The sequence below is a fragment of the Pelodiscus sinensis genome, chromosome 25 (genome assembly GCF_049634645.1).
Source record: "Pelodiscus sinensis isolate JC-2024 chromosome 25, ASM4963464v1, whole genome shotgun sequence".
Taxonomy (NCBI): Eukaryota; Metazoa; Chordata; order Testudines; family Trionychidae; genus Pelodiscus; species Pelodiscus sinensis.
The window spans coordinates 17,006,095-17,029,172 of record NC_134735.1 but is presented as its reverse complement, the minus strand read 5'-3'; the positions used below and the strand labels follow the sequence as shown (position 1 = coordinate 17,029,172).

Sequence of the window (23,078 nt, the reverse complement as noted above, 5' to 3'; positions counted from 1 at the left end):
TCATCAATATTCTTTCAGAAGTTTACATCTAAGCATTGACTTAATACTGCTCGAAACTTACTATGCCGAAGAAAAATGCAACGTTTAACACAGTACTGTAGTGTGTTTGCTTTTTTTTGGTCTCTGCTGATGCATGATTCTGTACTTCCAGTTCCAAATGAGGTGTGTAGTTGGTTGATCAGTCCATAGCTCTTGTGTTTGTAATTCTGAGATTCTTCGGTAGTTAGAAGGCCCTCATCACTGTAATATCTGAGTGCTGCAGAATTACTTCCTTGTCCTTCTGTATGTGCTGGTCTTGCCTTTCTGCATTTTTCAGAATTCTTGTTCTACCTTTCAGTGGTGATCTTTTTTTTTTTCTTTTCTTTTTTTAATGCAGCTCAAACTGTAATTCAATCCCTATCCATTTCTGTGCAGTTCGATGAGTAGATAGATCCTCGCTGCTCTTCCACTTCCTGGATTTTCATCTTTGTCAGGTGTTGCATTTGAGGTAGGTTTCCTCCACCTGCTCCCATCTGAGATAATGTTTTGGGAGCTGGGACAGACACAAGCTATGGTAGAATTTTAATACCCCCACTGAAGTTGTAACTTCAGTTTCCAATTCCAATGCTTTTAGGACAGTGTTTCTTAAACTGTGTTCTGTGGCACACTGGTGTGCCACGAGGCAGTCGGAGGTGTGCCACGGAGAACAACAGAGTTCAAAATGGCCACCTCTTTTTGCTCAATAACTCCCCCCCCCCCTTTTTTTTGGCTGAATAACTTTCCCCCGGCCTCCCCCCACCCCCAACAAAAAAATCCTTGGAGATCCTCATAAAAAAACATCGGTGTTCCTCCATCTTAAAGTTTAAGAAACACTGCTTTAGGACCTGCTTTCTCTTTGGGCTGGAAATGGTAAAGGACTTATGATTAGGTTTCATGCACAGCTCTTATAAGTAGTGGTAACGCTAACTGAATGCCAGAAAAGTGGAGAAGAATCATGACATGTCCTCCATTACTCGTGGAACATGGAGAGTAATACAGGCTACTTCACAGGCAAGCTAGAAAACATCTCAGGAGGATTCTGTTTGAAGGGAAAATTGTGAGAGACAGGCAGAACATCTCTGGATGTTTGCATGCTATTGTAGGACTGGTTGTGTGTGCTTCACCTTGCTCAAAACTTAATTGTAAGACAGGAGGACTCTATTTACAAAATGTTTTCTGATGTAACTTTAGAGAAGGTCCATAGAAGAGCAACAAAAATGATTAAAAGTTTAGAAAACTTGACCTGTGAATGAAGACTGAAAGCATTGGGCTTGTTTAGTTTAGAAAAAAGAAGACTGAGAGGGGACATAACGGTTTTTAATTATCTAAAAGGGTGTTACAAGGAGGAGGGAGAAAAATTGTTCTCTTTGGCATCTGATGATTGGACAAGGAGCAATGGGCCTAAATTGCAGCAAGGGAGTTTTAGGTTGGACATTAGGAAAAAATCATTCCTAATCTAGTGTTAAACAAAGACTGTGAATGGCTAGCCAACTACAAAAGCACTCTCTCTTCTCTTGATGTTCACACCTCCACATCAACTGCTAGAAGTAGGCCACATCCTCCAGGACTGAATTGACCTTCTCATCTCTGGCCTTCCTCTTGATTGATACTCTCTTATTTTCACGTGCCTGTATATTTATACCTGCCTCTGGAATTTCCACTACATGCATCTGACGAAGTGGGTCTTTGCCTACAAAAGCTTATGCTCCAATAAATGTGTTAGTCTATAAGATGCCACAGGACTCCTCATTGTTTTTGCAGATTCAGACTAACCATGGCTACCCCCTGATACTTTTATATGCTGGAAGTCTCAAGATCTCTCTTTGAGCCTAGGTTTTGTCACTGACATACAGTAGAGTCTCGATTATCCGACCTAAACGGGACTGAAGGATGGTCGGATAATCAAAATGTCGGATAATACAGAAAATACCTTGAGGGGTCCAAGGTATTTTCCCCGTCAGCTGCCGCTCTGCAGACACTCGGCTGCCTCATGGGGAGCTACGCTGCCCCCGACCTCCCCTCTCTCTCCCAGCCAGTCGCGCTGCCCTGCATCTGGCTCGGAGAGATAGGGGAGGTTGGGGGCAGAGCGACTGGCCGGGTGAGATGTGGAGGTCGGGGACAGCACAGCTGGCCAGAGGCAATGGGAGAGATCGGGGTGCCCCGTGACCTTCAGGGGGCATGGGCTCCCGCATCCTGCCGCATGGCCCTGCTTCCTCCTCCCTCTTCTCTCGCTGCCTTTGTCTCTGCACTGCCCGGCACCTTCCCTTCCGTGCTCCACTCTGCCGGCTCCACTGGCCGCACAATTTCCTCGGGTGGCCACAGGCAGGTTGGATAACATAGAATGTCGGATAAAGGAAGGTCGGATAATCAAGACTCTACTGTACTGTGACTGTGTGTAGGTTGCTTCCCCCCTGTATCTCAACTAGGGATACTAATGGATAACTAGTTAACCTGTGAACCTCACCCATAACAAGGGATGGCTAATGGTTAGCAAGTGGGAAGCTGCTCCAGCTGGCTGCATTGGGCAGTAGGGTCACTACACAAACGCGCCCCCCTCTTTCCCCGGTCACTTGGTTAACCGGTTCATCAGTTAAATGGGATTTCACATCCCTAACTTCAACATGTCTTTCTGCAGTATGGAGAGTGATTTTCATCTTTGTAAAGCATTTTGAGTTGTATAGATGAAAAATGGGGGGGTAAGTGCTAAGAATTATTGGAACCCTGTAAACCAGTGGTCTCCAACCTTCTTACACTCAAGATCACTTTTTAAATGTCAGAACAAGCCAAGATCTACCATCCCATCCTTCCCCCAAGACCCCACCCCTTCCTTGAAGCCCCACCCTCTCTATTCTCCTCTCCATCACTTGCTATCCCCAGCCATTATACACTCTCAGGTTATGGCTGCTCTGCTGCTTTTTTCCTATTCTTCTGTAGGAAGAGGTTTTTCCAACATTTGGCCTGTCTAGACTGGGCCAAATGTCAGAAAAACCCCTTCTTTCGGAAGCCCCCTTATTCCTTGTGGAACAAGGAATACAAGGGTTACCTTAATCTTCCTTTTAAAAAAAGTGGAAGAACAAAGGCGTCCCTGGATGTGGAAGAGTTTTTCCGGGATACCTATGGAATCCCAAAAAAACTCCTGCAGTCTAGATGTACCCTCACTGGGTTGAGACAGGATGTGTGGGCTCTGTGGTGGGAATGAGGGATTTGGGTGTGGGAACTGGTGAGAGGTGCAAGCTGTGGGAGGGAATTTGGATGCGGGAGGAGGTGGAGCAGGGGATGCTGGCTCAGGGAGGCGGCTCCAGGCTGGGAGGTGTTGGGGTCAGGTGGAGGGTTGGGGTACTGAGCAAGCCACAGGCTTGTGGAGTTGAGGGAGCAGGAGTTTGGGTTGGGGAATGTGAGGGGCTCAGGGCAGGGAGGTTGGGAGTATGATGGGCTTAGGACACAGATTTGCGGTGTGTGAATGGTGCAGAAGTGTTGTGGCAAAAGACTAAGGATGTGGGGGTGCAGGAGTTTGGGGATGTGAGAGGCTCAGGACAGGGGGTTCCAGTGTATGATAGGCTCAGATCTAGGGTCTGGGCAGGGGGTGCAGGAGTGTTATGATGCTGCGGCCAGTTGGGGGCTTGGCCCCAATTGGTGGTTTGTTGGCCAGGCTTCATTTGTAAATAAAATATGTCAAACACAAAAAGTTTCAGCATTGTCTTTATTTCTGAGAAGGGCAGGGAACCTGTTCTGAGTCAGGGGTCACTGACCCATAGACAAGTCAGTTGGGGCCACACAAGTGAGATGCAAAAAAAATAACTCCTCCAAAATCCCTGAAAGCCTCACTAATGTGGCCCCAACTGTGCTGGTGGGAGCAGGGGACATGATACTGGGGAAGGGTGCTAGTGGGGGCATAATGCTAGTGGGGGCAGGGGACAGGGTGCTGGGGTGGGGCACAGAGTGCCAGGCTATAAACAGTGCTTCCTCTCTGAATAGTCCTTGTATTGGAAGCCTTTATTAATGTGCATAAATGTTTGTTTTTAAATAGTTTTATTTTGGAAGGTGTTTGGTTTGTGCATTTCTAAATCTTTGACCAGGAAACTTACTGCCGAAGAAACAGTTGTAACCTATTCCTCAAGGCTTATTGTAAACTTGGAATAGTATAAGGATGTTCTGAACATTTGGTATTTTTTATAAACTAATATTGTTCGTCTGAATTTTTACTTTCAGTCCCTCAGAGGCAGAATGTGTGACACTAATCTGTGGATCAGATAAACTTTATTAAACAGATTTTTGATAGAGACATTGTAGGCTCAGATGGAGAGGGTGAGGTGGTATTTTATGCTGTCTCCACTGCCAACCTGTTGATTTAAATATCAGTGCACTACAGAATTTTTATTCTTCATTGTTTAGTGCTATGAATGTTGATTCTACCCTGTCTTATATTTGAGATCACATTAACCTTTGGATTTTGTTTTCATTTGCTTGTGCACAGAGATTGTAATACAGCTGTCTTTGCAATGCACACTCTCCGATCACAGGGGAAATCACTCTTATCTGTTTTAGAGTTGGTTACTTGAAGAGTTGCTTATTTTTACTTTTGAATATATGTGTATAATTGGTAGAAAATATACTCTAGATTTTAAGATTTTTAAAGTTGTCACATTTTTCTCCTAAACAGCCCTGTGGAGTACTTTAATAAAGAGTAAGATTCGCTGGCATTTTGTTTGAAAAAATAAATTAAAAACTGATTTGTAATTGGAACACAATATAGTCAGTACCTCATTTTTCTCCTCTGTTCATAATAGGTGCGTTCAATGGATGAACTGAATCATGATTTTCAAGCACTAGCTCTGGAGGGAAGGGCTATGGGAGAGGTAAGTGAAGCATCTTCAGAACAGATTTGTGTGTGCTTGTCATTTTGTACAAGTGGGAGTTGGTGGGCGGGAAGGTGCTCCCGCCGCTACCAGTTAACCGAGACTGGTAAGCCTCACTCATTAATGGTGAGGCTAACTGGTTAAACGTTGTAACCACGCTGAAAAGTGACGTACCCTAAAACGGCCTAAGAATACTTTCCATGACAGTGGTTTCAGCTGCAAAATGGTTTTTCAAAAGACCAAACATACATACAAGGTTCCAGCAATATTTGAAGAGTCTTAGAAGATCAATTGAAACATGATGCTATCCAGTGACCGTTGTGGTACTGAATGATTAAATAAAGCAGATAAATATTTGCATGTAAATAACGATTAAACAACTTGCATTGGAGATGTTAGAACCCTTGCCTTGAAATTTAGAAATACAAAAAACCTTTGGGGGCAGGACCCAAACAACCAAAACTTATTTGATCTTTTTAAAATCTTCACACCTGGAATTTAGAAAGTAGCTCTGTTAGTTGTTAGGGATGTGAAAGTGCAGCCCATGAGCCTGGGCTCTCATCCGTTAAACCCCGTGTGCATCAGCCCCTGCCTGCCCCTCTCGCACTGCTGCCTCAGTAGCTGTGCCTCTACCCAGCCCTTAGTGTTGCCCAGAGCATGTGGCAGGGTGCACTGGCAGCGATTTAAAGGGGCGACCGGAGCTTCAGACCCCTTTGAATCACCGGGACCCAGGTGATTGCATTAAGAGGAGCATTGCCAGCAGATCCAGAGATGTGACTGTTCCCCTTTATTCGGCTCTGGTGAGGCCAAATCTGGAGTATTGCGTCCAGTTCTGGGCCCCCCACTACAAAAAGTATATGTACGCATTGGAGAGGGTCCAGCGGAGAGCAACCAAAATGATTAGGGGGCTGGAGCAAATGACCTATAAGGAGAGGCTGAGGGAGTTGGGTCTGTTTAGTCTGCAGAAGCGAAGAGTGAAGGGGGAGTTGATAGCATCCTTCAACTTCCTGAAGGGAGGTTCCAAAGAGGATGGAGAGAGGCTGTTCTCAGTAGTGACAGATGGCAGAACAAGGAGCAATGGTCTCAAGTTGTGGTGGGAGAGGTCCAGGTATGATATTAGGAAAAACTATTTCACTAGGAGGGTGGTGAAGCACTAGAAGGGGTTACCTAGGGAAGTAGTGGAGTCTCCATCCCTAGAGGTTTTTAAGTCTCGGCTTGTCAAAGCCCTGGCTGGGTTGATTTAGTTGGGATTGGTCCTCCCTAGAGCAGGGGGCTGGACTTGATGACCTTCTGAGATCTCTTCCAGCTCTATGGTTCTATGATTCGATGAACTGCCCCATTTGTCCCCCATCTCCGCCCTGGTCAGCAGGCCTGGATATGGAAAATAAGATGTTTATCTTTGGCAATGTGCACAGATGCTTTGAGGATATATTCTAAGACCAAGGAAACACCCATGCTCCACCTCTATTTGATATCTGATGTTTAGCTGACTAAAAATCTACTAACTTAAACAACAAATAGTCTGGTAGCACTTTAAAGACTAACAAAACACGTAGATGGGATCATGAGCTTTCGTGGGCACAGCCCACTTCAGATGACCAGAGTGTTGGATTTCTAAATCTAAAGAGATTATATGTTCTTTAATTTGGCGCTTAACAATATTTTTGAGAAAATAGATTGGTGGTTTTCATGGTAACCATCCAAGTGGTGGTTCTCTTGTTTTGTCTCGAAGTGCTAAGGTCTCTGTAAAATATCAACTTTTACTCTTCAGGGATGTGAGCAAGTAGTTGACTGCCCAATAAGCAGTCAAGCTGATTATTCGCTCTCGCTCTCTTTCTCCCTCCTCCCCTCTCCTCTCCTTTTCTCCCCTCCCCTCCCCTCCCCTCTCCTCCCCGCTGCCTCTATATTAGAGGCAATAAGGGGGGGGAATTGGAGGATGATGCGGGGGATGGCGGGATAGGAGAGGCTACCACGAAGCTGGGGCCGGCTGCCAGCAAGGGCTGCTGAACTTGGTGAGAGCAAGCCCAGTTCAGCCCCAGTTCTCACGGGTCTGCGATAGGGATGTGAATGCTTATCGGATGCTTATCTGATAGTTGACATGCTGTCAACTAGTCAGTTCCCCTCCGCCCCCTTGCTGCCTCCATCAGAAACAGGCAGTGGGGGAAGAGAGAGTACTTTAAAGCAGCAGTGCCACGTGGAGCCAGGGATCAGCTGGGGACTCTCCCACTGCCCTCTAGCTCCATACAGCGGTGCTGCTTTGAAACGCTGTGGGAAGCATGGAGCCAGTGGGGGGCCTGCTGGTCCCATGCTCCCTGCAATGCTTCCGCCTTTTAAGTGTAGCAATAGCCCTGAGGCTGTTGCTACACTTCAAAGACAGAGGCACCCATATCGACTAATCTAATTGGCTAATCAAATAGTCAATGCAATTTGCAACATTAGTTGATCTAAATTTAACATTCCTAGTCTTGGATCACTATGGCTCCGCATTTTACACATAATAAGAGCCGCCTGGTTCTTACTAAATTTAAAATGCAGAGCCGCAGAGAGTCCTGGCGTGTGCTGGACCGGGACCTACCCCCACTGTGCCTCTGCAGTTTAAATGTACTATGAGCCGGGCTGCCTGTGCGCCCAGTGCCTACTACCTTTCAGCTGCAGAGAAGCAGTGGGGGTAGCTCCTGGACTGACGTGAGCCAGAACAGAGCGCCTTCCCTTATCAACTAATCGTGTAGTCGATACAAATTATTAGTCAGTTGCTGCCTCTTAACATCCTTAGTACTCTTGCAACATCTTATATTATGAATGATTTTTGTAGGAAATTCAGAGAGCACCTTTCAGGCCTTGAGCTAGTCCACGTGCTATTTAGTGAGGGTGTTCTTTGGGGGGAGGGGGACAGGGGAGGGAAATCACTTCAGTTAGCTCTTTCTAGTCAAAGCAAAGACTGATACTTAGAATCATAGAACTGGAAAAGACCTCAGGATGTCACTAAGTCCAGCCCCCAGCCCAGGGCAGGACCAATCCCAACTAAATCAACCCAGCCAGGGCTTTGTCAAGCAGAGACTTAAAAACCTCTAGGGATGGAGATTCCACCACCTCCCTAGGGAACCAATCCCAGTGCTTCACCACCCTCCTAGGGAAACAGTTTTTCCTAATATCTAACCTAGACCTCCCCCACTGTAACTTGAGACCATTGCTCCTTGTTCTGCCTCTGTCACTATTGAGAACAGCCTCTCCATCCTCTTTGGAACCTCCCTTCTGGAAGTTGAAGGCTGCTATCAAATCCCCCCTCGCTGCTCTAATTTACCCAGTCAGTTCTGGCCACAAGATTTCCTCTAAACTATATCTGGTTCTGTGCTTCCTTTTCTAATCGACTTCCTTTGCTGCAGCAGTTTAACTCTGTTCCTAACTCTTTGAGCCAGCCTTATTGGGTCAGTTGAGTTGAACCCAGGGGTGCATGCACTGCTTTTATAGAGAAGCTTCTATGCTTCCCAGTGCAGACATAGTGTCTATAAACACTGCACTAGCGTGATGCTGTTAGTTTGTGTTGTGTTTTTATTGAATGTGAAGGAGACTACTGACAGAATATCTAAACAATCAATAGTAAGGAAAAAAGAAATTCTTGGGATGTGTGAGGAAAAGAAGGAACATTTGGATTGTAATTTTCCTGATTTTCCAACTTTGCGGGAAATGCAAAAAAGTGTTAGCCTGCACACTGAGCTAAGGCTGGCAAGTTCAATGAGAGGGAAGGATGAGTAAGAGAACCTCTTTTTTTCTTTTGGGAAAGAAGGCATTGAGTGCCTCCTCCTGTCCCCCTCTATGTGGATTTTTGTTAAAGTCCACATCAGCACATTGTTAATTAATTTAAGGCGTTTTCTGAAGCCTATTTACAAACCAAGAAGTTGTAATGCAATTCTGGAACAGCTTAAAAAACTTAAAAACAAGAAATCGTTCTGCAGCACCTTGGAGACTAACAAGCTGCTGTCTTGTGTGCAGTGCAAGGGGTGAGTAGGGAAGCAAATGAGGGTCTTTTACTCAAATGCGGGTTCTGTCTGGGACCATATGTAGCTTGTCTTTGCGCAGCGATGGTTACCAGTCCTCTTACCCAGGACAATGATAAGGGAATGTCAGCCGCTAGGGGCAAATACCATGTTTGCTTTGCCAGCTGAGCTGAGGAGAAGGGTGACAGAGCAGCTGCATGAAACTTTCAATGAGGTCTCTAAGGCAGATTGCCAAGTCATAAGAGATTGCAGCCACTGTCTGTTCCCCATCTGACTGATCCTCTGCTGACAGCAGCATCACACCAAACCCAGCCTCCTTTCTGTAACCCTCCCGTTCCCGGAAAGTTGTTTGAGCACTTTCCCAACCACTTGCCAGTCACTTCATCCACAGCCTCTGAGAGCTGCGAGTGGCTCGCCTCTTTAGGGGTACAAACCAGCTCCTTGGCCGTAAGCCTCTAATGTGTAGTACTCCTCTGGCTCTGGGACCCTCTGCGTCTGAGCACACTTGGCCACAACTTCCTCTTCCTAGCTCAGTCCACCACCAGATGCTGCCTGAAATCCTGAGACATCTATGGGAGTCTTTGGTGGGGTCACCTCCAAATATATCCTCCAGCTCTCCCTGTAGATACTACAGGTCATGGGCACAGCACCAGAATGGTGGTTTGCTTCCTGTGCCTTGTGGTAGGTGTTTCGCAGCTCTTCAGTTTTACCCTACAGTGCAGAATGTCCTGGTCACAGCCCTTTTGGGTCATGTATTTAGAGTTCTGCCTGTAGATATCCAGATTCCTACAGCTGGAACGCAGCCGCAAGTGGACTGCCTCCTCTTCCCTAAATGCTGATGGGGCTTAGCTCCTCAGCATGGCTCCAAGCAGGGGAGCTGGCATGGCCAGCTAGAGAGATGTGCTGAGAACACCACGTGTCACCGAACAAACAGGAAGGGGACTTTCACATTTCAAAAAGAATGCCAGGGTGGGTCTTGGTCACCTGAAGAGGGCAGTAGAGTTCGAACAGATGACCAGAGAGGCCAGCTCAGACATTGTGGGAAGGGTGTCAGAGGCCAGTCAGGGCACAGTACTGCACCATGTTCTCCACCCTGGCATCCCAGCACATTAACAAGAGCTCAGTAGACTCCTTCACTTCTAGTGGAGGTGGTTTACTTAGAGCTCACTAGCTGCAGAGCTAGTGTGTACTAGTTGCCTTGCCAGTTTGTACATTGCGAAGGTAGAGTGCTGGGGGCTGATTTACTGTGCAGTAACTTGCCAGTGTAATCTTGGCCTAAGAAATTAGGTGCATGCAATTTCTTACTCTAACAGTAATTATAATAATCTTTCTCACAAACAAAGCAGCCCCCTAGTTTGAGCTTGATCCTTCCTTCTGTTCAGCCTTAGTTTCCAGCAGTCATTTTGGTGGTAAGCAGAAGGTGTCATGGTGTCTCCCAACTCCCCTATTGTCTGGTTCCCTGCCTATAAATAGATTTTGTCCCAGGCAGGAATCCTTTGTGTACACCTTTTCACACTCCTATGGAAAACTACCACATTCAAAATAGGTTCCAACATTAGGTGACCTGGTCACGTGTCTTTTCAGGGCCAACTGTAGTCCAGACCCACAGTTAAAACCAGACTATTTATAGATCATTGTCTTGAGTACTGGCCATTAAGTTCCTTGAGTAATGCTAATGACCTTCACTTGCACATCTAGCTATATAAATAGGTTTGTGTGTCATATTTCTAACTTTACAAATAATAATGATATATGCACACAAGTAGAAAACAGGCACTCCCCGAGTTAAACATCTGACTTCCGAACATCCACATATGCAAACAAAAGCTCACCTGCAGCCTTAGGGCAGCAGGCAAGAGGCACAGGTGTTGGAGAGCAATGCAAGTGCTGGCTGGAGGACTCTGGAGGAGCAGGGGATGGTTATGCAGCCAACAGCAGGAAAGAAGTGGCACTTTGGAGGGGAAAAACCCATTTCTTTCCAGCTGTCAGCTGCATGGATGCCCCCTGTTCCTCCAGAATGTTCTGGCCTGTGCTCGCACCACCATAAGTGGGGGTCGGAGTACAGCCTGCGAGGGATGGAGTGGTGGCTTGGAGCCGCAGGAGCTGTCGCAGAATCCACAGGGGGCTGGGGGATGCCCAGAAGTTCCCTTCAGAATCTCCACCTTCCTCCTCTAATTAACCTGCCTTTCCTCAGGCACCAATATTCAAGGTTAAAACCATTTCTACTATTTCTCATTGCAAATGTACAGTATTTCAGCTATATTAGGGGGTTAGATACGCTTGTGTGGGCTAGGCTGGGAACCTAACTATAATTTATAACATTTCTATGGGAAAACACTTTCAGAGTTCCAAACAAACTAACTTTTGGAACACTTTTTCCTCTTGATCATATTTCTGTGGGGAGAGCCTTGCAGTTGGTCCTAAAGCTGGAGGTTTGTGTTCTTTGGTTAGTGGAACTCATCAACAGTATGGAGAGCCAGCCTCTGGGAGTACAATGGAATCTCTTCTTCTTCCCCTCCAAAAACTAAATCGGTTCTGTTTTTATTTTTATTTCCCAAGCTGCTCTGCCTTACTGTGTGCTGCTGTGTTTTCATTTTAAAAAGGACATTTAGGAAGCATACCAAGAATCACTTGTATATCAAAGAAGTCTGTACCCATTTTGATTTACCCTTTTCCCCCATTTCTTTTGGGCTGAAGTGTCTTGTATGGGAGATGTTGTCCCTTACCAACTGTTCCTTCAAGAATGAGGAATGTACAAAGACATAAACCCACAGCAGGGAGCAGACCTCTGTTCTCACAGTAGCAAGTAGATTCTTATACTAGGGCTGTTGATTGATCACTGTTAACTCAAAAAAAAATCACAATTAATCAATTGTTAAACAATAGAATAGCAATTGACATTTATTAAACATTTTGGATCATTTATGGTGGTGGGGTCGCGGTCACAGAAGATCCCTTGGGATTGTTCCCTAGTGGGCTGACTCTGCCACTGACACTCACCCTGCTCTCTGAGACCGCCCAACACCCTGTCCGGATGGGCCAGGTCATCTCATCTTCCCCCCGCCCGTCCCCTCCGACAAGGCACACTGAACCACTTCAGCTCTGCGAGGATGCAGTTCTGGGCCACAGCACCCAGGAAACCAACCCGCAGAAGGGATCAAAATCCCAATTTAGTCTTTCTCTGTATAAAGGTTTTGCACATGGAAAGCTCGTGAGAATGTTCTCCCTCTTTTTCGATGCAAGAGAGAGATGCACACTGGTTGTTCCCCATGATAACAGTTTATACTGGCTTGATAGAAAATAAGTGTTTGTATTAAGTACAAACAATTGAATTTAAGTGGCTGCAAGTGAAAACAGACAGCTCAAAGTACATTACCAAATTAAAATGCAAAAACATAACCCCAACACGTAGCTAGTTCTGATTCACTTAAAAAAAACTTAGTGCAAGTGGATTCTTATCTTAAAGAACTGTTCTTATTTCAAGCATAATCTTCAGGTCAGAGACTCTTTTACCCTGACCTGGGTCTTCAGCCCTTTGCATCCTTTCAGGGTTTTCTAGGCCAGTGGAACACAAAGGTTCCCATTACATAGATTCCCATTGTTTAAATAGACATTTCCCCCGGGGGGAGCCCTTTGTTCTAGGTCCCCCTTGTATGGAAAACTACCAGAGTCAAACTGGAATTCCAGTACCAAGTGGCATGTTCACATGTCTTAACTAGTCCAGTCACCTTTGGACTTACAAGACAAAGAAGGCTGTTTACAATTGAAGTTGATAAAGTCATTAAGCCTTCGGGGGAACACCAGTAATGGCTCTCATTAGCACTTTTAAAACTATAAACCGTCTCGTATTTCATATTTGTAACTTCTCATACAAGAATGATACATGCATCAAAATAGGATATTCAGATCCAGCCCATTGTAACATTGAAATTGATAGGTTACATGAGAGAGATATTCAAAGCATCTCCAAGTTATGTATATTTATATCCATAAGCCAATTTTCATAAAGCATGGGGGGGGGGACTGTCACATTTATATTTTCAAATATATCGATTTCAACTATAGCACAGGACACAAAGTGTACAGTGCTCACTTTGTTGCTTTTAATTACAAATATTTGCACTGTAAAAATGATAATCAAGAGAGAACATATTTTAGTTCACCTCCTTCACGTGCTGTAGTGCAAGCTCTTAAAGTGCAGCTTACAAATGTACATAACTTCATTCAAAAACAAAACCATGTGAAGCTTAAGAGCAGTGAGTAGTATCCTAGACTAGTGAGTGGGGTGCATGAGTGGCCCTCTGTCTCAGTGGGGCTGTAAGATTGCCATAACCGAGAGGTCTCTCAGAAAGGGTAGTTTTGTGAACTGTGCTTGTATACCTACGTCAGCACTTTGATTGGATGCAGAGGGAGCATACAGCTCTCACAGTTTTGTGTGCAGTTGGTGTGCACTTCACTTCAAGTGCCCTTGCTTTAAGAGTGTGTCACTTTTGTAATACTGGTAAGGAAAAAACCTGCGTGGGTGAAGAATAGCAGAATCTGGCAACCCTGTGCATGGACAACGGAAAACAAAATGTCTTGTGGGTCACACCGGGCCACATGTAGCCCTTGGACTGCTGTTTTCCCACCACTACTTTAGAGTCTACTTCTTGTTCAGCTAATCACTAAGGCCAAATCTGCACTGGCGCATCACAGCACAGTAAATGAGTTCCCAGTGCTGTAACTCCCGAGGTGTCCACACTGGTAAGGCACTTAGTGTGCACTAACCCTGCTGTTGCTGTGTTCATGGTAAACCACCTCAGCGAGAAGCATAGAACTTGCTGCATTCTGGATACAGTGCTGGGGTGCCAGTATGGTTGAATTGTTTGCTGCATTCTGACTGGCTTCCAGAAATGGCCCATAATCCTGCAAGTTCCCTGTGCCCCTTGTTTTGAACTCTGCTGTCTGCCCTATGTAGCCCCTTTCAGACAGCCTGCATGCTCTGCTGTTTTGCCCAGGACACAGAGCAAACCATTCAGGTGGGATGCTCCTGCTCTTAGGCAGGCATCTTTGTGGTGAGAGAGAGATGTGCAGAGAGTCACGGAGAGGGGGGAGATGTTGAGGTTTTGCATGGCAGATTGTTTGCTGCTGCTGTCTGAACTTACAAGATAGCATGCAGATATCCCCCAAAATGCCTCCCGCCCCCCCCCCCCCCCCCACACCTAGTGTCACTGTCCAGCCCGCCCACAGACTTCTGTTGAAAAGTAGCTGTCAATGCAGTAGAATGACCATGGAGCAATAGGATTGGGAATCCTGCATCATGTGATGCAGATGGTCCCATAAGGCATTGCAAACCCTTCCCAAAGCACTCTGTGGCCAGCTGTGCAGTGGGATAGCTACCATAACTCACTGCTCTCGGTGTTGCAAGAGCTTCTAATGTGCACATACTTCACTGTCATAGGGAGCACAGTGTGGACACGAGCAGTTTCCCTACAGCTCTCTGAGCAGCTCTGTCTGCACTGTACATCTGCCAGTATAGACCTAGCAAAAGACAGACAAGTTTGTTTACAGCCTGGTCATTTACAATACTTATCTCTGGAAAAACAGCTGTTGAGGCTACAGTCCCATTTGTTTCAGAGGATGAGAATGCTTAGGAGTAGCAGTAAAATCACAGAGAAATTATATTAAACCAACCACTAGCTGGCAAATTTTCTTAAATTCAGGGTACTTCTCTGCTGATTCTTATGTTAGTATTTCAAACTAAGTCTTTATTTTTAAACTAAATTTTGCTGAAGATGTAAATAGAGAATTTGCTCAACTAAACAATATAGACCATGTAACCTCCACCTAGTAAAACCCCTCGTTAAAATCTATCAAGTGGGAACTCATGAAGGGAGTTTAGTTTCATTGTAAATCAACAAAATATTTTATTGAAAGAGCATAACCTCTGAGATTCTCCTTAGTTCATAGGCGTGTGCGTGCACACACTGCCTCATGTCACTTCCTTTGGCCTTACGGAGAGTTTGGTTTATTTAGAACACTGCAACTTATTACATTTCCAGAGATCATCCTATTAAATAAGGAGTTTCCTGTTGTAGTTCAGTTTTAATTTGACAGCTCTGAAATTCTGATTCTTAGTATGCCTGGAAATTCTGGTGGGTTGAAGTGGTGATAGAAGCAAAAGGAGAGAGACAGGAGATGAATTTGTTGAGATCTCTGGCTAACAAATATTTAATGACTATTTTAATACACAGCAGAAGTGAAAGGCTTGGAAAATCTTGCCCTGTTGGTAATATAAGGGAGATGAAGCATTTATTTTAAGTTGTGCTAGAATTATTGCAGCTTGCACACAGGAAAGTTGATGAAGCAGCTTCCAGTTGGTCTCTGTTAAGAGAAAAATTCCCACCTCCCCCCAATGCACCTTGTTTCTATGTGTGTTGCCTAATTATGTTTAGATTGTAAGCTCTTGGAACTTGAGACTTCTGTTTTTCAAAGAAAGTAAGAGTGAGTGTGTGTGTGAAATATCTATCTCATTGTAGGGCATCCTTGTTTGACGCCTCAAGGGTTTGTAAGAGAGTTTAGTCAGTTTCCATAAAGACACTGTAAAAATGCATAAAGAACCATTTTGCTTGAAGATTTGTATGCTCTATTGCAGCAATGGCCAACCCGCGGCTTGCGGGCCGCATGTGACTCCCAACAAAAAAAAATTGAAGCTCCTGACGGAACCTGGAACCACTCCGGTCAACTGCTCTCTCAGCTGGGCTGCTCTGAGCCGCATGTGAGCTCAAGGCCCGCGCCATTCAGCTCTCAGCCCTCAGCGCATTACATCATATCCTGCATGTGCAGGCTGGGTCGCACTAAGTGTCTCAGCCTGCACGTGCTACCAGCTGGCCGCTGAGCGCAGGCAGTGGCTCCGGCTCTAGGACCTGGGCATAAGGTTAGAGGGGGGAGGGGGGTTGGGTTAGAGCGGGGCGGAGGGGGGAGCGGATTGGGTTAGAGCAGGGGGAGGAGATGCCTGGCTCTGGAGAAGGAGGGGGGCGGTGCATGGCATCCAGGCCAGCTTAAAGCCAGCCGCTCAGCTCACGCGCCCAGCACCTGTAGAAGGATGCACGTGATGGTAGCAGCGGCTCTGGGACTCATTCATAAGGTTGGGGGGGGGGGGGGAGGGTAGGAATCCTGGGACTGCATGCCAGCTCCAACTTCTCAGGAAGCGTGTGCTCTTCCTCTGCTCCCCACACGCTTCCTGAGAAGTTGGAGCTGGCATGCAGTCCCAGGATTCCTACACACACCAGCACCCTGTGCAGGCAGGCAGGCAGCAGGAGGAAGGAAGTCCCCGGCCAAGCGACAGACCTGGTGTTTCAAGAAGTGTCAGCTGTTATGGGAAGAGGAAGAGCAGCCCGTGCACTTCCTGAGACCCGGGATCCCCAGGTACTGGTTGAGCTGTCCCTATTCCCTCGTCCTGGCCAGACCCCTTCCTCCCCAAACAGCACCCTGCCACATGCCCCAGCACCTTGCCTCACCACCCTGTCCTCTGCCCCCACCAGCACAGTTGGGGCCACGTTAGTGAGGCTTGGAGTTTTTTGGAGGGGTTGTTTTTTGCATCTCACTTGTATGGCCCTGACTGACTTTTCTATGGGTCAGTGACCCCTGACTCAAAATAGATTCCCCATCCCTCTCATAAATAAAGACAGTGCTGAAACATGTTGTGTTTGACATAATACTTTACTTAAAAATGAAGCCTGGCCAACAAGTCCCCAGTTGGGGCCAAGCCCCCATCTGGCCGCAGCATCATAATGCTCCTGAACACCCCAGACACCAAACCTGAGCCTGTTGTACACTGGAACCCCCTGTCCTGAGCCTCTCCTACTCCCGGACTCCTGCACCCCCACATCCCCAGTCTTCTGCCACAACACTCCTGCACCATCCACATGCTGCAAATCTGTGTCCTGAGCCCATCATACTCCCAGCCTCCCTGCCCTGAGCCCCTCATATACCCCAGCCCAAACTCCTGCACCCTCACAGCCACAAGCCTGTGGCTTGCTCAGCACCCCAACCCTCGTCCTGGCTCAAACACTGTCCAGCCTGGAGCCCCCTCCCTGGGATGGTGTACCGGCACCAACTTTCTTCCAGCACGGCTGCTTTTTTTCCCCTCCTCTCAACCCCCCCGTATATGGCTCTTTGCACCCTGTCCATCGCTTTTTTGGCTCTTAGTTTCTAATGGGTTGGCCACCCCTGCTCTAGTGATCAAAAATTGCTACCATCTTTCTTCTTGTGGTCTGTCTGAAATGTCTTAGGCTCGTTCCAGTTCCCGAGGACAAATTATGCAGTTTTTTTGTGAAACACTTGCCCAAATGAACTGTATGCTAAGGCAGTAAACAAAAAGATGAATGATTGCATTGGCCATGGAAATGGAACGGTCTTCTCCTCCCTAGAGTTGATCTACCAGATTAGTTTTGGAGCACATTGGAGGGCAGTATGGGGTATGCTTGCACTTTTGCTTCCTGTTCCTCACTTGTAAGACTAGTCTATAAGGCTGCCAATCCAGCACTTTTGTGAGGCCAGATTCACTCTCAAATTTGGGGGTTTTGTTAAAATTGATATCGTCCCCCTAATATTTTACCTGGATAGATATTTCCCGTATAGCTTACTGACTATAATACTCACTGGTTGTATTAGGTGCAAAGCTAGAGTATAAGAGTATAAAAGAGTGGAAAGGGAAAACTAGAGTAGTTTCTGCCCATGGAGCTAAGGGAGCAAATAGAGTAAAGTTGTCTGGCCTCTACAGTAGCATTGTATTTTAAAAAGGAGATGAAAAGGAGGGTTAATGCCACCAAGTAGAATCCTAATTTAGAGATAATTAAATGTCGGGGAGAGGGGGAATTACTTGCATCTGAAAATGGGAGAGAGTAAACTTGAAGATTCAAAAGAAGCTATTAAATAGGTAAGTGGTCTTTGCAGACATTGGTATGCAAGATGGAATCCATACTGAAGTGAGTGGTGCTTCATACATTGCACTGATGGAGAATCCAGTTAAAGTTTGCTATCAAGCTACTCATGCAGAAAGACAATTTCCAGTAGTGTTGTACCATCTTGTTTTTGAATCCAGGAGAGGAAAGTAATCCTCCACTTGTGCTGAAAGGAGCTTTTTAGAGTCTCACTTCTTAATACGTACTACAAAGCACATTCGGTGATAAATCTAGGCTTCTGAAACTTCAAATGTATCTTTGTTTCATTATTGATAAAGATAGCCTGTTTTAAAGAGGAATGCAGGCACTGCAGGGTTTTTAATATAAAATAATGGCTGAAGTAGTAAGTATGTTCGAAGAACATGTATGTTCAGGGTATGTGCATGCTTTTCTTTTTCTTACAATTGCGTGTGAAGCTCTGCTTCTAAATTTGTATTTGTTTGTGGCAAGATCATGGCAGAAAGGAAGACTTGACTGCATGATGAGGTGGAAACTGGCTATAGCAGAACTCATAGAAGTGGATGTCTTTAGTAAAGGAGGAAATGCAATGCTATCCAGTTGTCTTAGCTTATCTAGACTGATATTCTGTTTAGAAGCCATTCTGATACATGGCCTTTAATTACCCAAGGAAGAGAAACTGAAGATTGTCTTGGTTCCTGTGGGGTAGACTAATTTTCCTGTAGGCAACATCACATCCCCTTCATAGGTTCTGTGCAGGGGCCCTGAGCACTGCATGCCATCTGGCATTGCCACCTTAGTGCACGTAATGTAACTGCACTCTTCGTATTTTGGACCTTGAGGCCCCTTGCAAGTTAGGTCATGACCATTATTGCCTATGAGCTCTATTTTTTGTATCCTCTGATTTGTGTGTATGATCTATTTTGATGTTTTCCATCTCCAGCATCATAGTGACTCCATTTCCTCCCTACCCATACCACAGGGTGGGCAAGATACAGCCTGGAGGCCACACCCAACCCGCCAAGCCATTTGATCCAGCCCGTGGCCCACCCTGCTGTGCCCTCGCCCCCAGGCCAGCCAAGACTGGGGTCAGGGGAACACGCAGAGTTTCCTCCCTCTGCCAGGTTGGTGCGGCACCAGATGGAACTGCCAGCTGTTCAACGCAGCTAGTGGTTCCCTCTGGGTGTCACATGCCCCGGCCTGGGAGCGGAGGAAGTGTGTGAAGTCTCTTCCCCCGCTCTCCCCCCAAGCGGGGAATGGCACCAGAGTAAGCCTCCAGCTATTGAAAATGGCGGGCAGTTCCCTCTGGGCACCGTGCACCCCTGGCAAAATTCTATCGACTACTCGGTTATTTGATGGGGGAAAGCAAACCTGCTCAGCTCGTGCTGGGAGCTCTGCAATTTAAAAGGCAGTAGGGGTTGGGCAGTCTGCCCGGCAGCTCTTACTGCGTTTTTAAGGGTTTGGTCCCCAACCCTGTGTGAGCAGGGACTGGACTGGACTGGACTGCCTGACTCCTATTAAATGTAGAAGTTTTGGAGAAAGTATTGGCTCTGTTATCCTGTAACACTCAGAGTTAACACACTTGGTTTGTTAATTTTATACATTTGAGCTTCTCAGCTATTCTGACATCAAGGACAGTTTGACTAGTCTTGCTAAGAGTTCAGTTCATATTGTGCAGTAATCGAAACGAGAGATTCTCAAGTGTGCGTTAATCTTCTAGCTCCTTCATTCTGTCCAGAGAATTCAGCAGATAGATTTATTTGTTGTACTACTTGCTATGAATCTGCTGCTTTTTTCTCTCTTAATTGCATCACACTCACGGAGACCAAGGCTTTAATTTAAAGATTGTACGGTTAATATCTATGGCACTTGAGTAGTACTTGAAGTTTCTTTTGCCATATGTAGTTGCTGTAAGGCAGATGTTTTCAGTATGGAACAGGTATTTTCACAAAGCATAAGTTACGCCAGGTATGTGTTTGTGAAACTTTCCTGGAATTGATTTAAACCTAACAAGGGTTGAACGCCTCCGAGGCGCGTGTCCTGCGTGAGCTCCTCAGTGGGACACATGGTACTACCGAACCCGGGCCGTCTCGGTCGGGTGGACGCTTATCCCTGCACAGGGAGCCTAGCCCTCCTGGGGACTTCCCGGAACCCTCTATCCCAGAGGCCTTCGAGGCAGCAAGGGTCCTGATTGAGTCGTCCCCTTTGCCTCCTCCGACAGCCACCAGAGGCCATGGGAATGGTCGGCGCTGCCCGCCATCAAAGATGTCCGAGGACGTAGTTCAGGATGCCAGAAAATGCCATTTGGTGCGGTCTGTACCCTTGGCACCGACCGCGGCACCAGCATTGGAGCCGATTCCGGCACCGGATGCTGCACGGCACAGGACACTGGGTCCTGCAACTGCATGGCACCACCGTGTGGCACTGGCCACGGCACCTAGCCCTGTGGCATCTACCTCAGCACAGGCCTTACTGACCCCGAGCCCAGCCATGCCGCCGCCTCCTCCCCAGCACCGCAGCAAGCCCGAGTCGATGGCAAGACACACCCCAGCGCTGGCAATTTTGGCGGAACCCACGACGGCCCCCGCCCTGGTTGGCTTCCGAGTACTCAACCAACTCAGAGGCAGTGTCAACTTGGTTGTCCAAGGGCTCCAGGTCCCACTCCCAGCACCGGTCACACTCGCGGCACTGATCACAACACTGCAGCTTGTCGTCCCACCACCGTCAACAGCAGTGGGCTCAACCAGTCCCGGTGCCGATAATGCATCAAACATGGCCCCCACAGCCTCTGGGCCTATCACCAGACCCAGGATGTGGATCTTTCCAGGCCAGGCTCAGTCATCTCAGGTCCCCGAGCCCCATCGTCAGCGACTCCCTCCCCCCCCCCCCGTCCGACCTCCCACTCCGGGGCAGTCGCTACCCCCTGGCCAGGCCTCCCCAAGACCGTCGGGAAGCAGAGCACCTTCGAGCCAGCCACTGCTGCCTTCAGTGTTGGCGTCCTCACAAGCCCCACCGCAAGCAGAGGCTCCCGTGGGGATGACCCAGAAGGGGTCATCGTCATCTTCCTCAGACAAGGCCTTAGGGGACACCCTTACACCCATGCCCTCTATGGACACCAGAGCGCACCAGGACCTTCTCCATCGATTGGACCAGAGCCTGGGGGTCCAGGCCGAGGTGGTGTCCGAGGATTCGGACCCCACAGTTGATATCCTCCAGTTGGATGCCCCTTCCAGAGTGGCCCTACCAGTCAATAAGACGGCTACTAAGATCTCCAAGGCCCTCTGGCAAACCCCGGCCTCCATACCCCCCAACAGACAAATGGGCCAAGAGAAGATACCTGTTCTCCCATCTGCCTCCAGGATCGCTGGTGGTACAAGTGGTCAACCAAAGGGGGAGAGAGGGGCAACCAGCAGCCACCCCCAAGAACAGGGAGGCCAAGAAGACGGGCCTCTTGGGCAGGAAGGCTTACGCATCTGGGGGTATTCAGCTCCATGTTGCTAACCAGCAGATTCTGCTGTCGCGGTATGCGTATAACACCTGGGACTCTGTGTACAAATTCACGGACCTGCTCCCAAGGAACTCCTGTCCGGAGTTCAAGGCCCTTCACGAGAGGGCAGGGTGATCTCCAGGGCAGCCCTCGATGCATCCGCTGCCAGTGCAATGGCCACGGGAGTAGCCCTGCGCTGGAGCTCCTGGCTGCAGGGGTCCGGGGTTCCACCAGAGCTTCAGAATACTATCCAGGACCTCCCCTTTGAGGGGCCCTCACTGTTCTCGGAACAGACCGACCAGCGGCTCCATGGCCTTAAGGACACACGTGCCATGCTGAAATCTCTGGGCATGCTCATGCCGGCTACTCAAAGGCACTTGTTCTTGGGCAGGAACACTTCCAGATCGCCTCTACAAGCCCTGCATCCTGATTTCTCCCACCACAGGAGCAGGTGTGACAATGGCAGGAACAATAGGCACCTGCCCAGGCTTGCCTCCGACCAGAGACAGGGTCTGCCCCACGGGCCCTCGGGTCCCCATCAGGGATTTTGATGGGACATCCGAGGGCAACTTACCAGTCTCCCTGCTTATTTTCTGGGATCATATATTCCCTTTTCTCCAGGCCTGGCACTCAATTACTTCAGACTGATGGGCCCTGGAGATAGTAGAAGGGGGATATACCATCCCGTTCCATTCGGTCCCTCCTCCCCCCAGTCCCCAACCCACTTTTCAGGGACCCCTCTCATGAGCCTCAGCTATGGGAGGAGGTTCTCCAACTCCTCACTCTGGGAGCTATAGAACCTGTTCCCTCCGAGGTCCTGGGCAGGGGCTTCTACTCCTGCTATTTCCTGGTCCCGAAAGCCAAGGGGGGTTTCGCCCCATACTGGGCCTCAGAGACTTAAACTTTATTGTGAAAGCCAAATTCAAGATGGTAACTCTGGCATCTACAATTGCCTTGTTGGCCCCTGGAGACTGATACGCTGCCCTCGATCTGAAAGACGCCTACTTCCACATCTTGATTGCCCCTCACCATCGGCAGTTCCTCCGCTTTATGGTAGGCACGGACCACTACCAATTCACGGCCCTCCCCTCTGGTATCTCTATGGCCCCACGTGTTTTCCCCAAATGTATGGCAGTCGTGGCCGCTGCCCTGAGGAGAAGGAGCGTTCAGGTGTTTCCCTAGCTAGATGATTGGCTTCTGAGGGAACGCACTGAGGACCAAATACGAGCCCGCATTACCATGGTCCAGAACCTCTTAGGGGAGCTGGGCCTTCTACTCAACGTGGACAAATCAACTCTAACCCCGACCGTGGCGATAGAGTTCGTAGGGGCCAACCTGGACTCACTGTCAGCAATGGCCTCTCTCCCCAGGTTCTGCTTCCTGGTGATAGAATCTGCCATCTCCAGAGTTTTCTGGTAACCTCGGCCCAGTCACGGCCCCTGGGCCTTATGACCGCATGCACATACATCATGCAACATGCCAGACTTCTCATGCGCCCCCTGCAAATGTGGCTGGCGCGAGTCCACAGCCCAGCTTTCCATCCATGGGATAGGGTAGTGATGGTCCCCGAGACGGTCCTTCACTCGTTGACCTGGTGGACCCTTCCAGAGGAGGTCTGTGTGGGAGTCCCGTTCTCCAGACCGGTACCAACCATCTGATTTGTCACGAACGCCTCGGACACCGGTTGGGGGGTGCACCTGGGCGACATGCAGACGCAAGGTATGTGGTCCATGGACGACTTTTCCCTGCATATCAATGTCAGGGAACTCCGAGCAGTCAGATTGGCCTGTACGGTTATCCTTCCCTACCTCAGGGGCAG

The 23,078-nt window shown here is 47.9% G+C and overlaps 1 protein-coding gene across 9 annotated transcripts in view; it reads left to right on the top strand.

Moving 5' to 3' along the window:
- The window catches only part of PUM1 (pumilio RNA binding family member 1), a 140,098-nt gene that overhangs the window by 32,833 nt on the left and 84,187 nt on the right, over nucleotides 1–23,078 (top strand). For all 9 annotated transcript variants that reach the window (XM_075908743.1, XM_014579270.3, XM_006134560.4 and 6 more), the window contains one exon: nucleotides 4,806–4,874. In XM_075908743.1, the coding sequence (XP_075764858.1) occupies nucleotides 4,806–4,874 (69 nt within the window). The remainder of the gene's footprint in view (nucleotides 1–4,805; nucleotides 4,875–23,078) is intronic.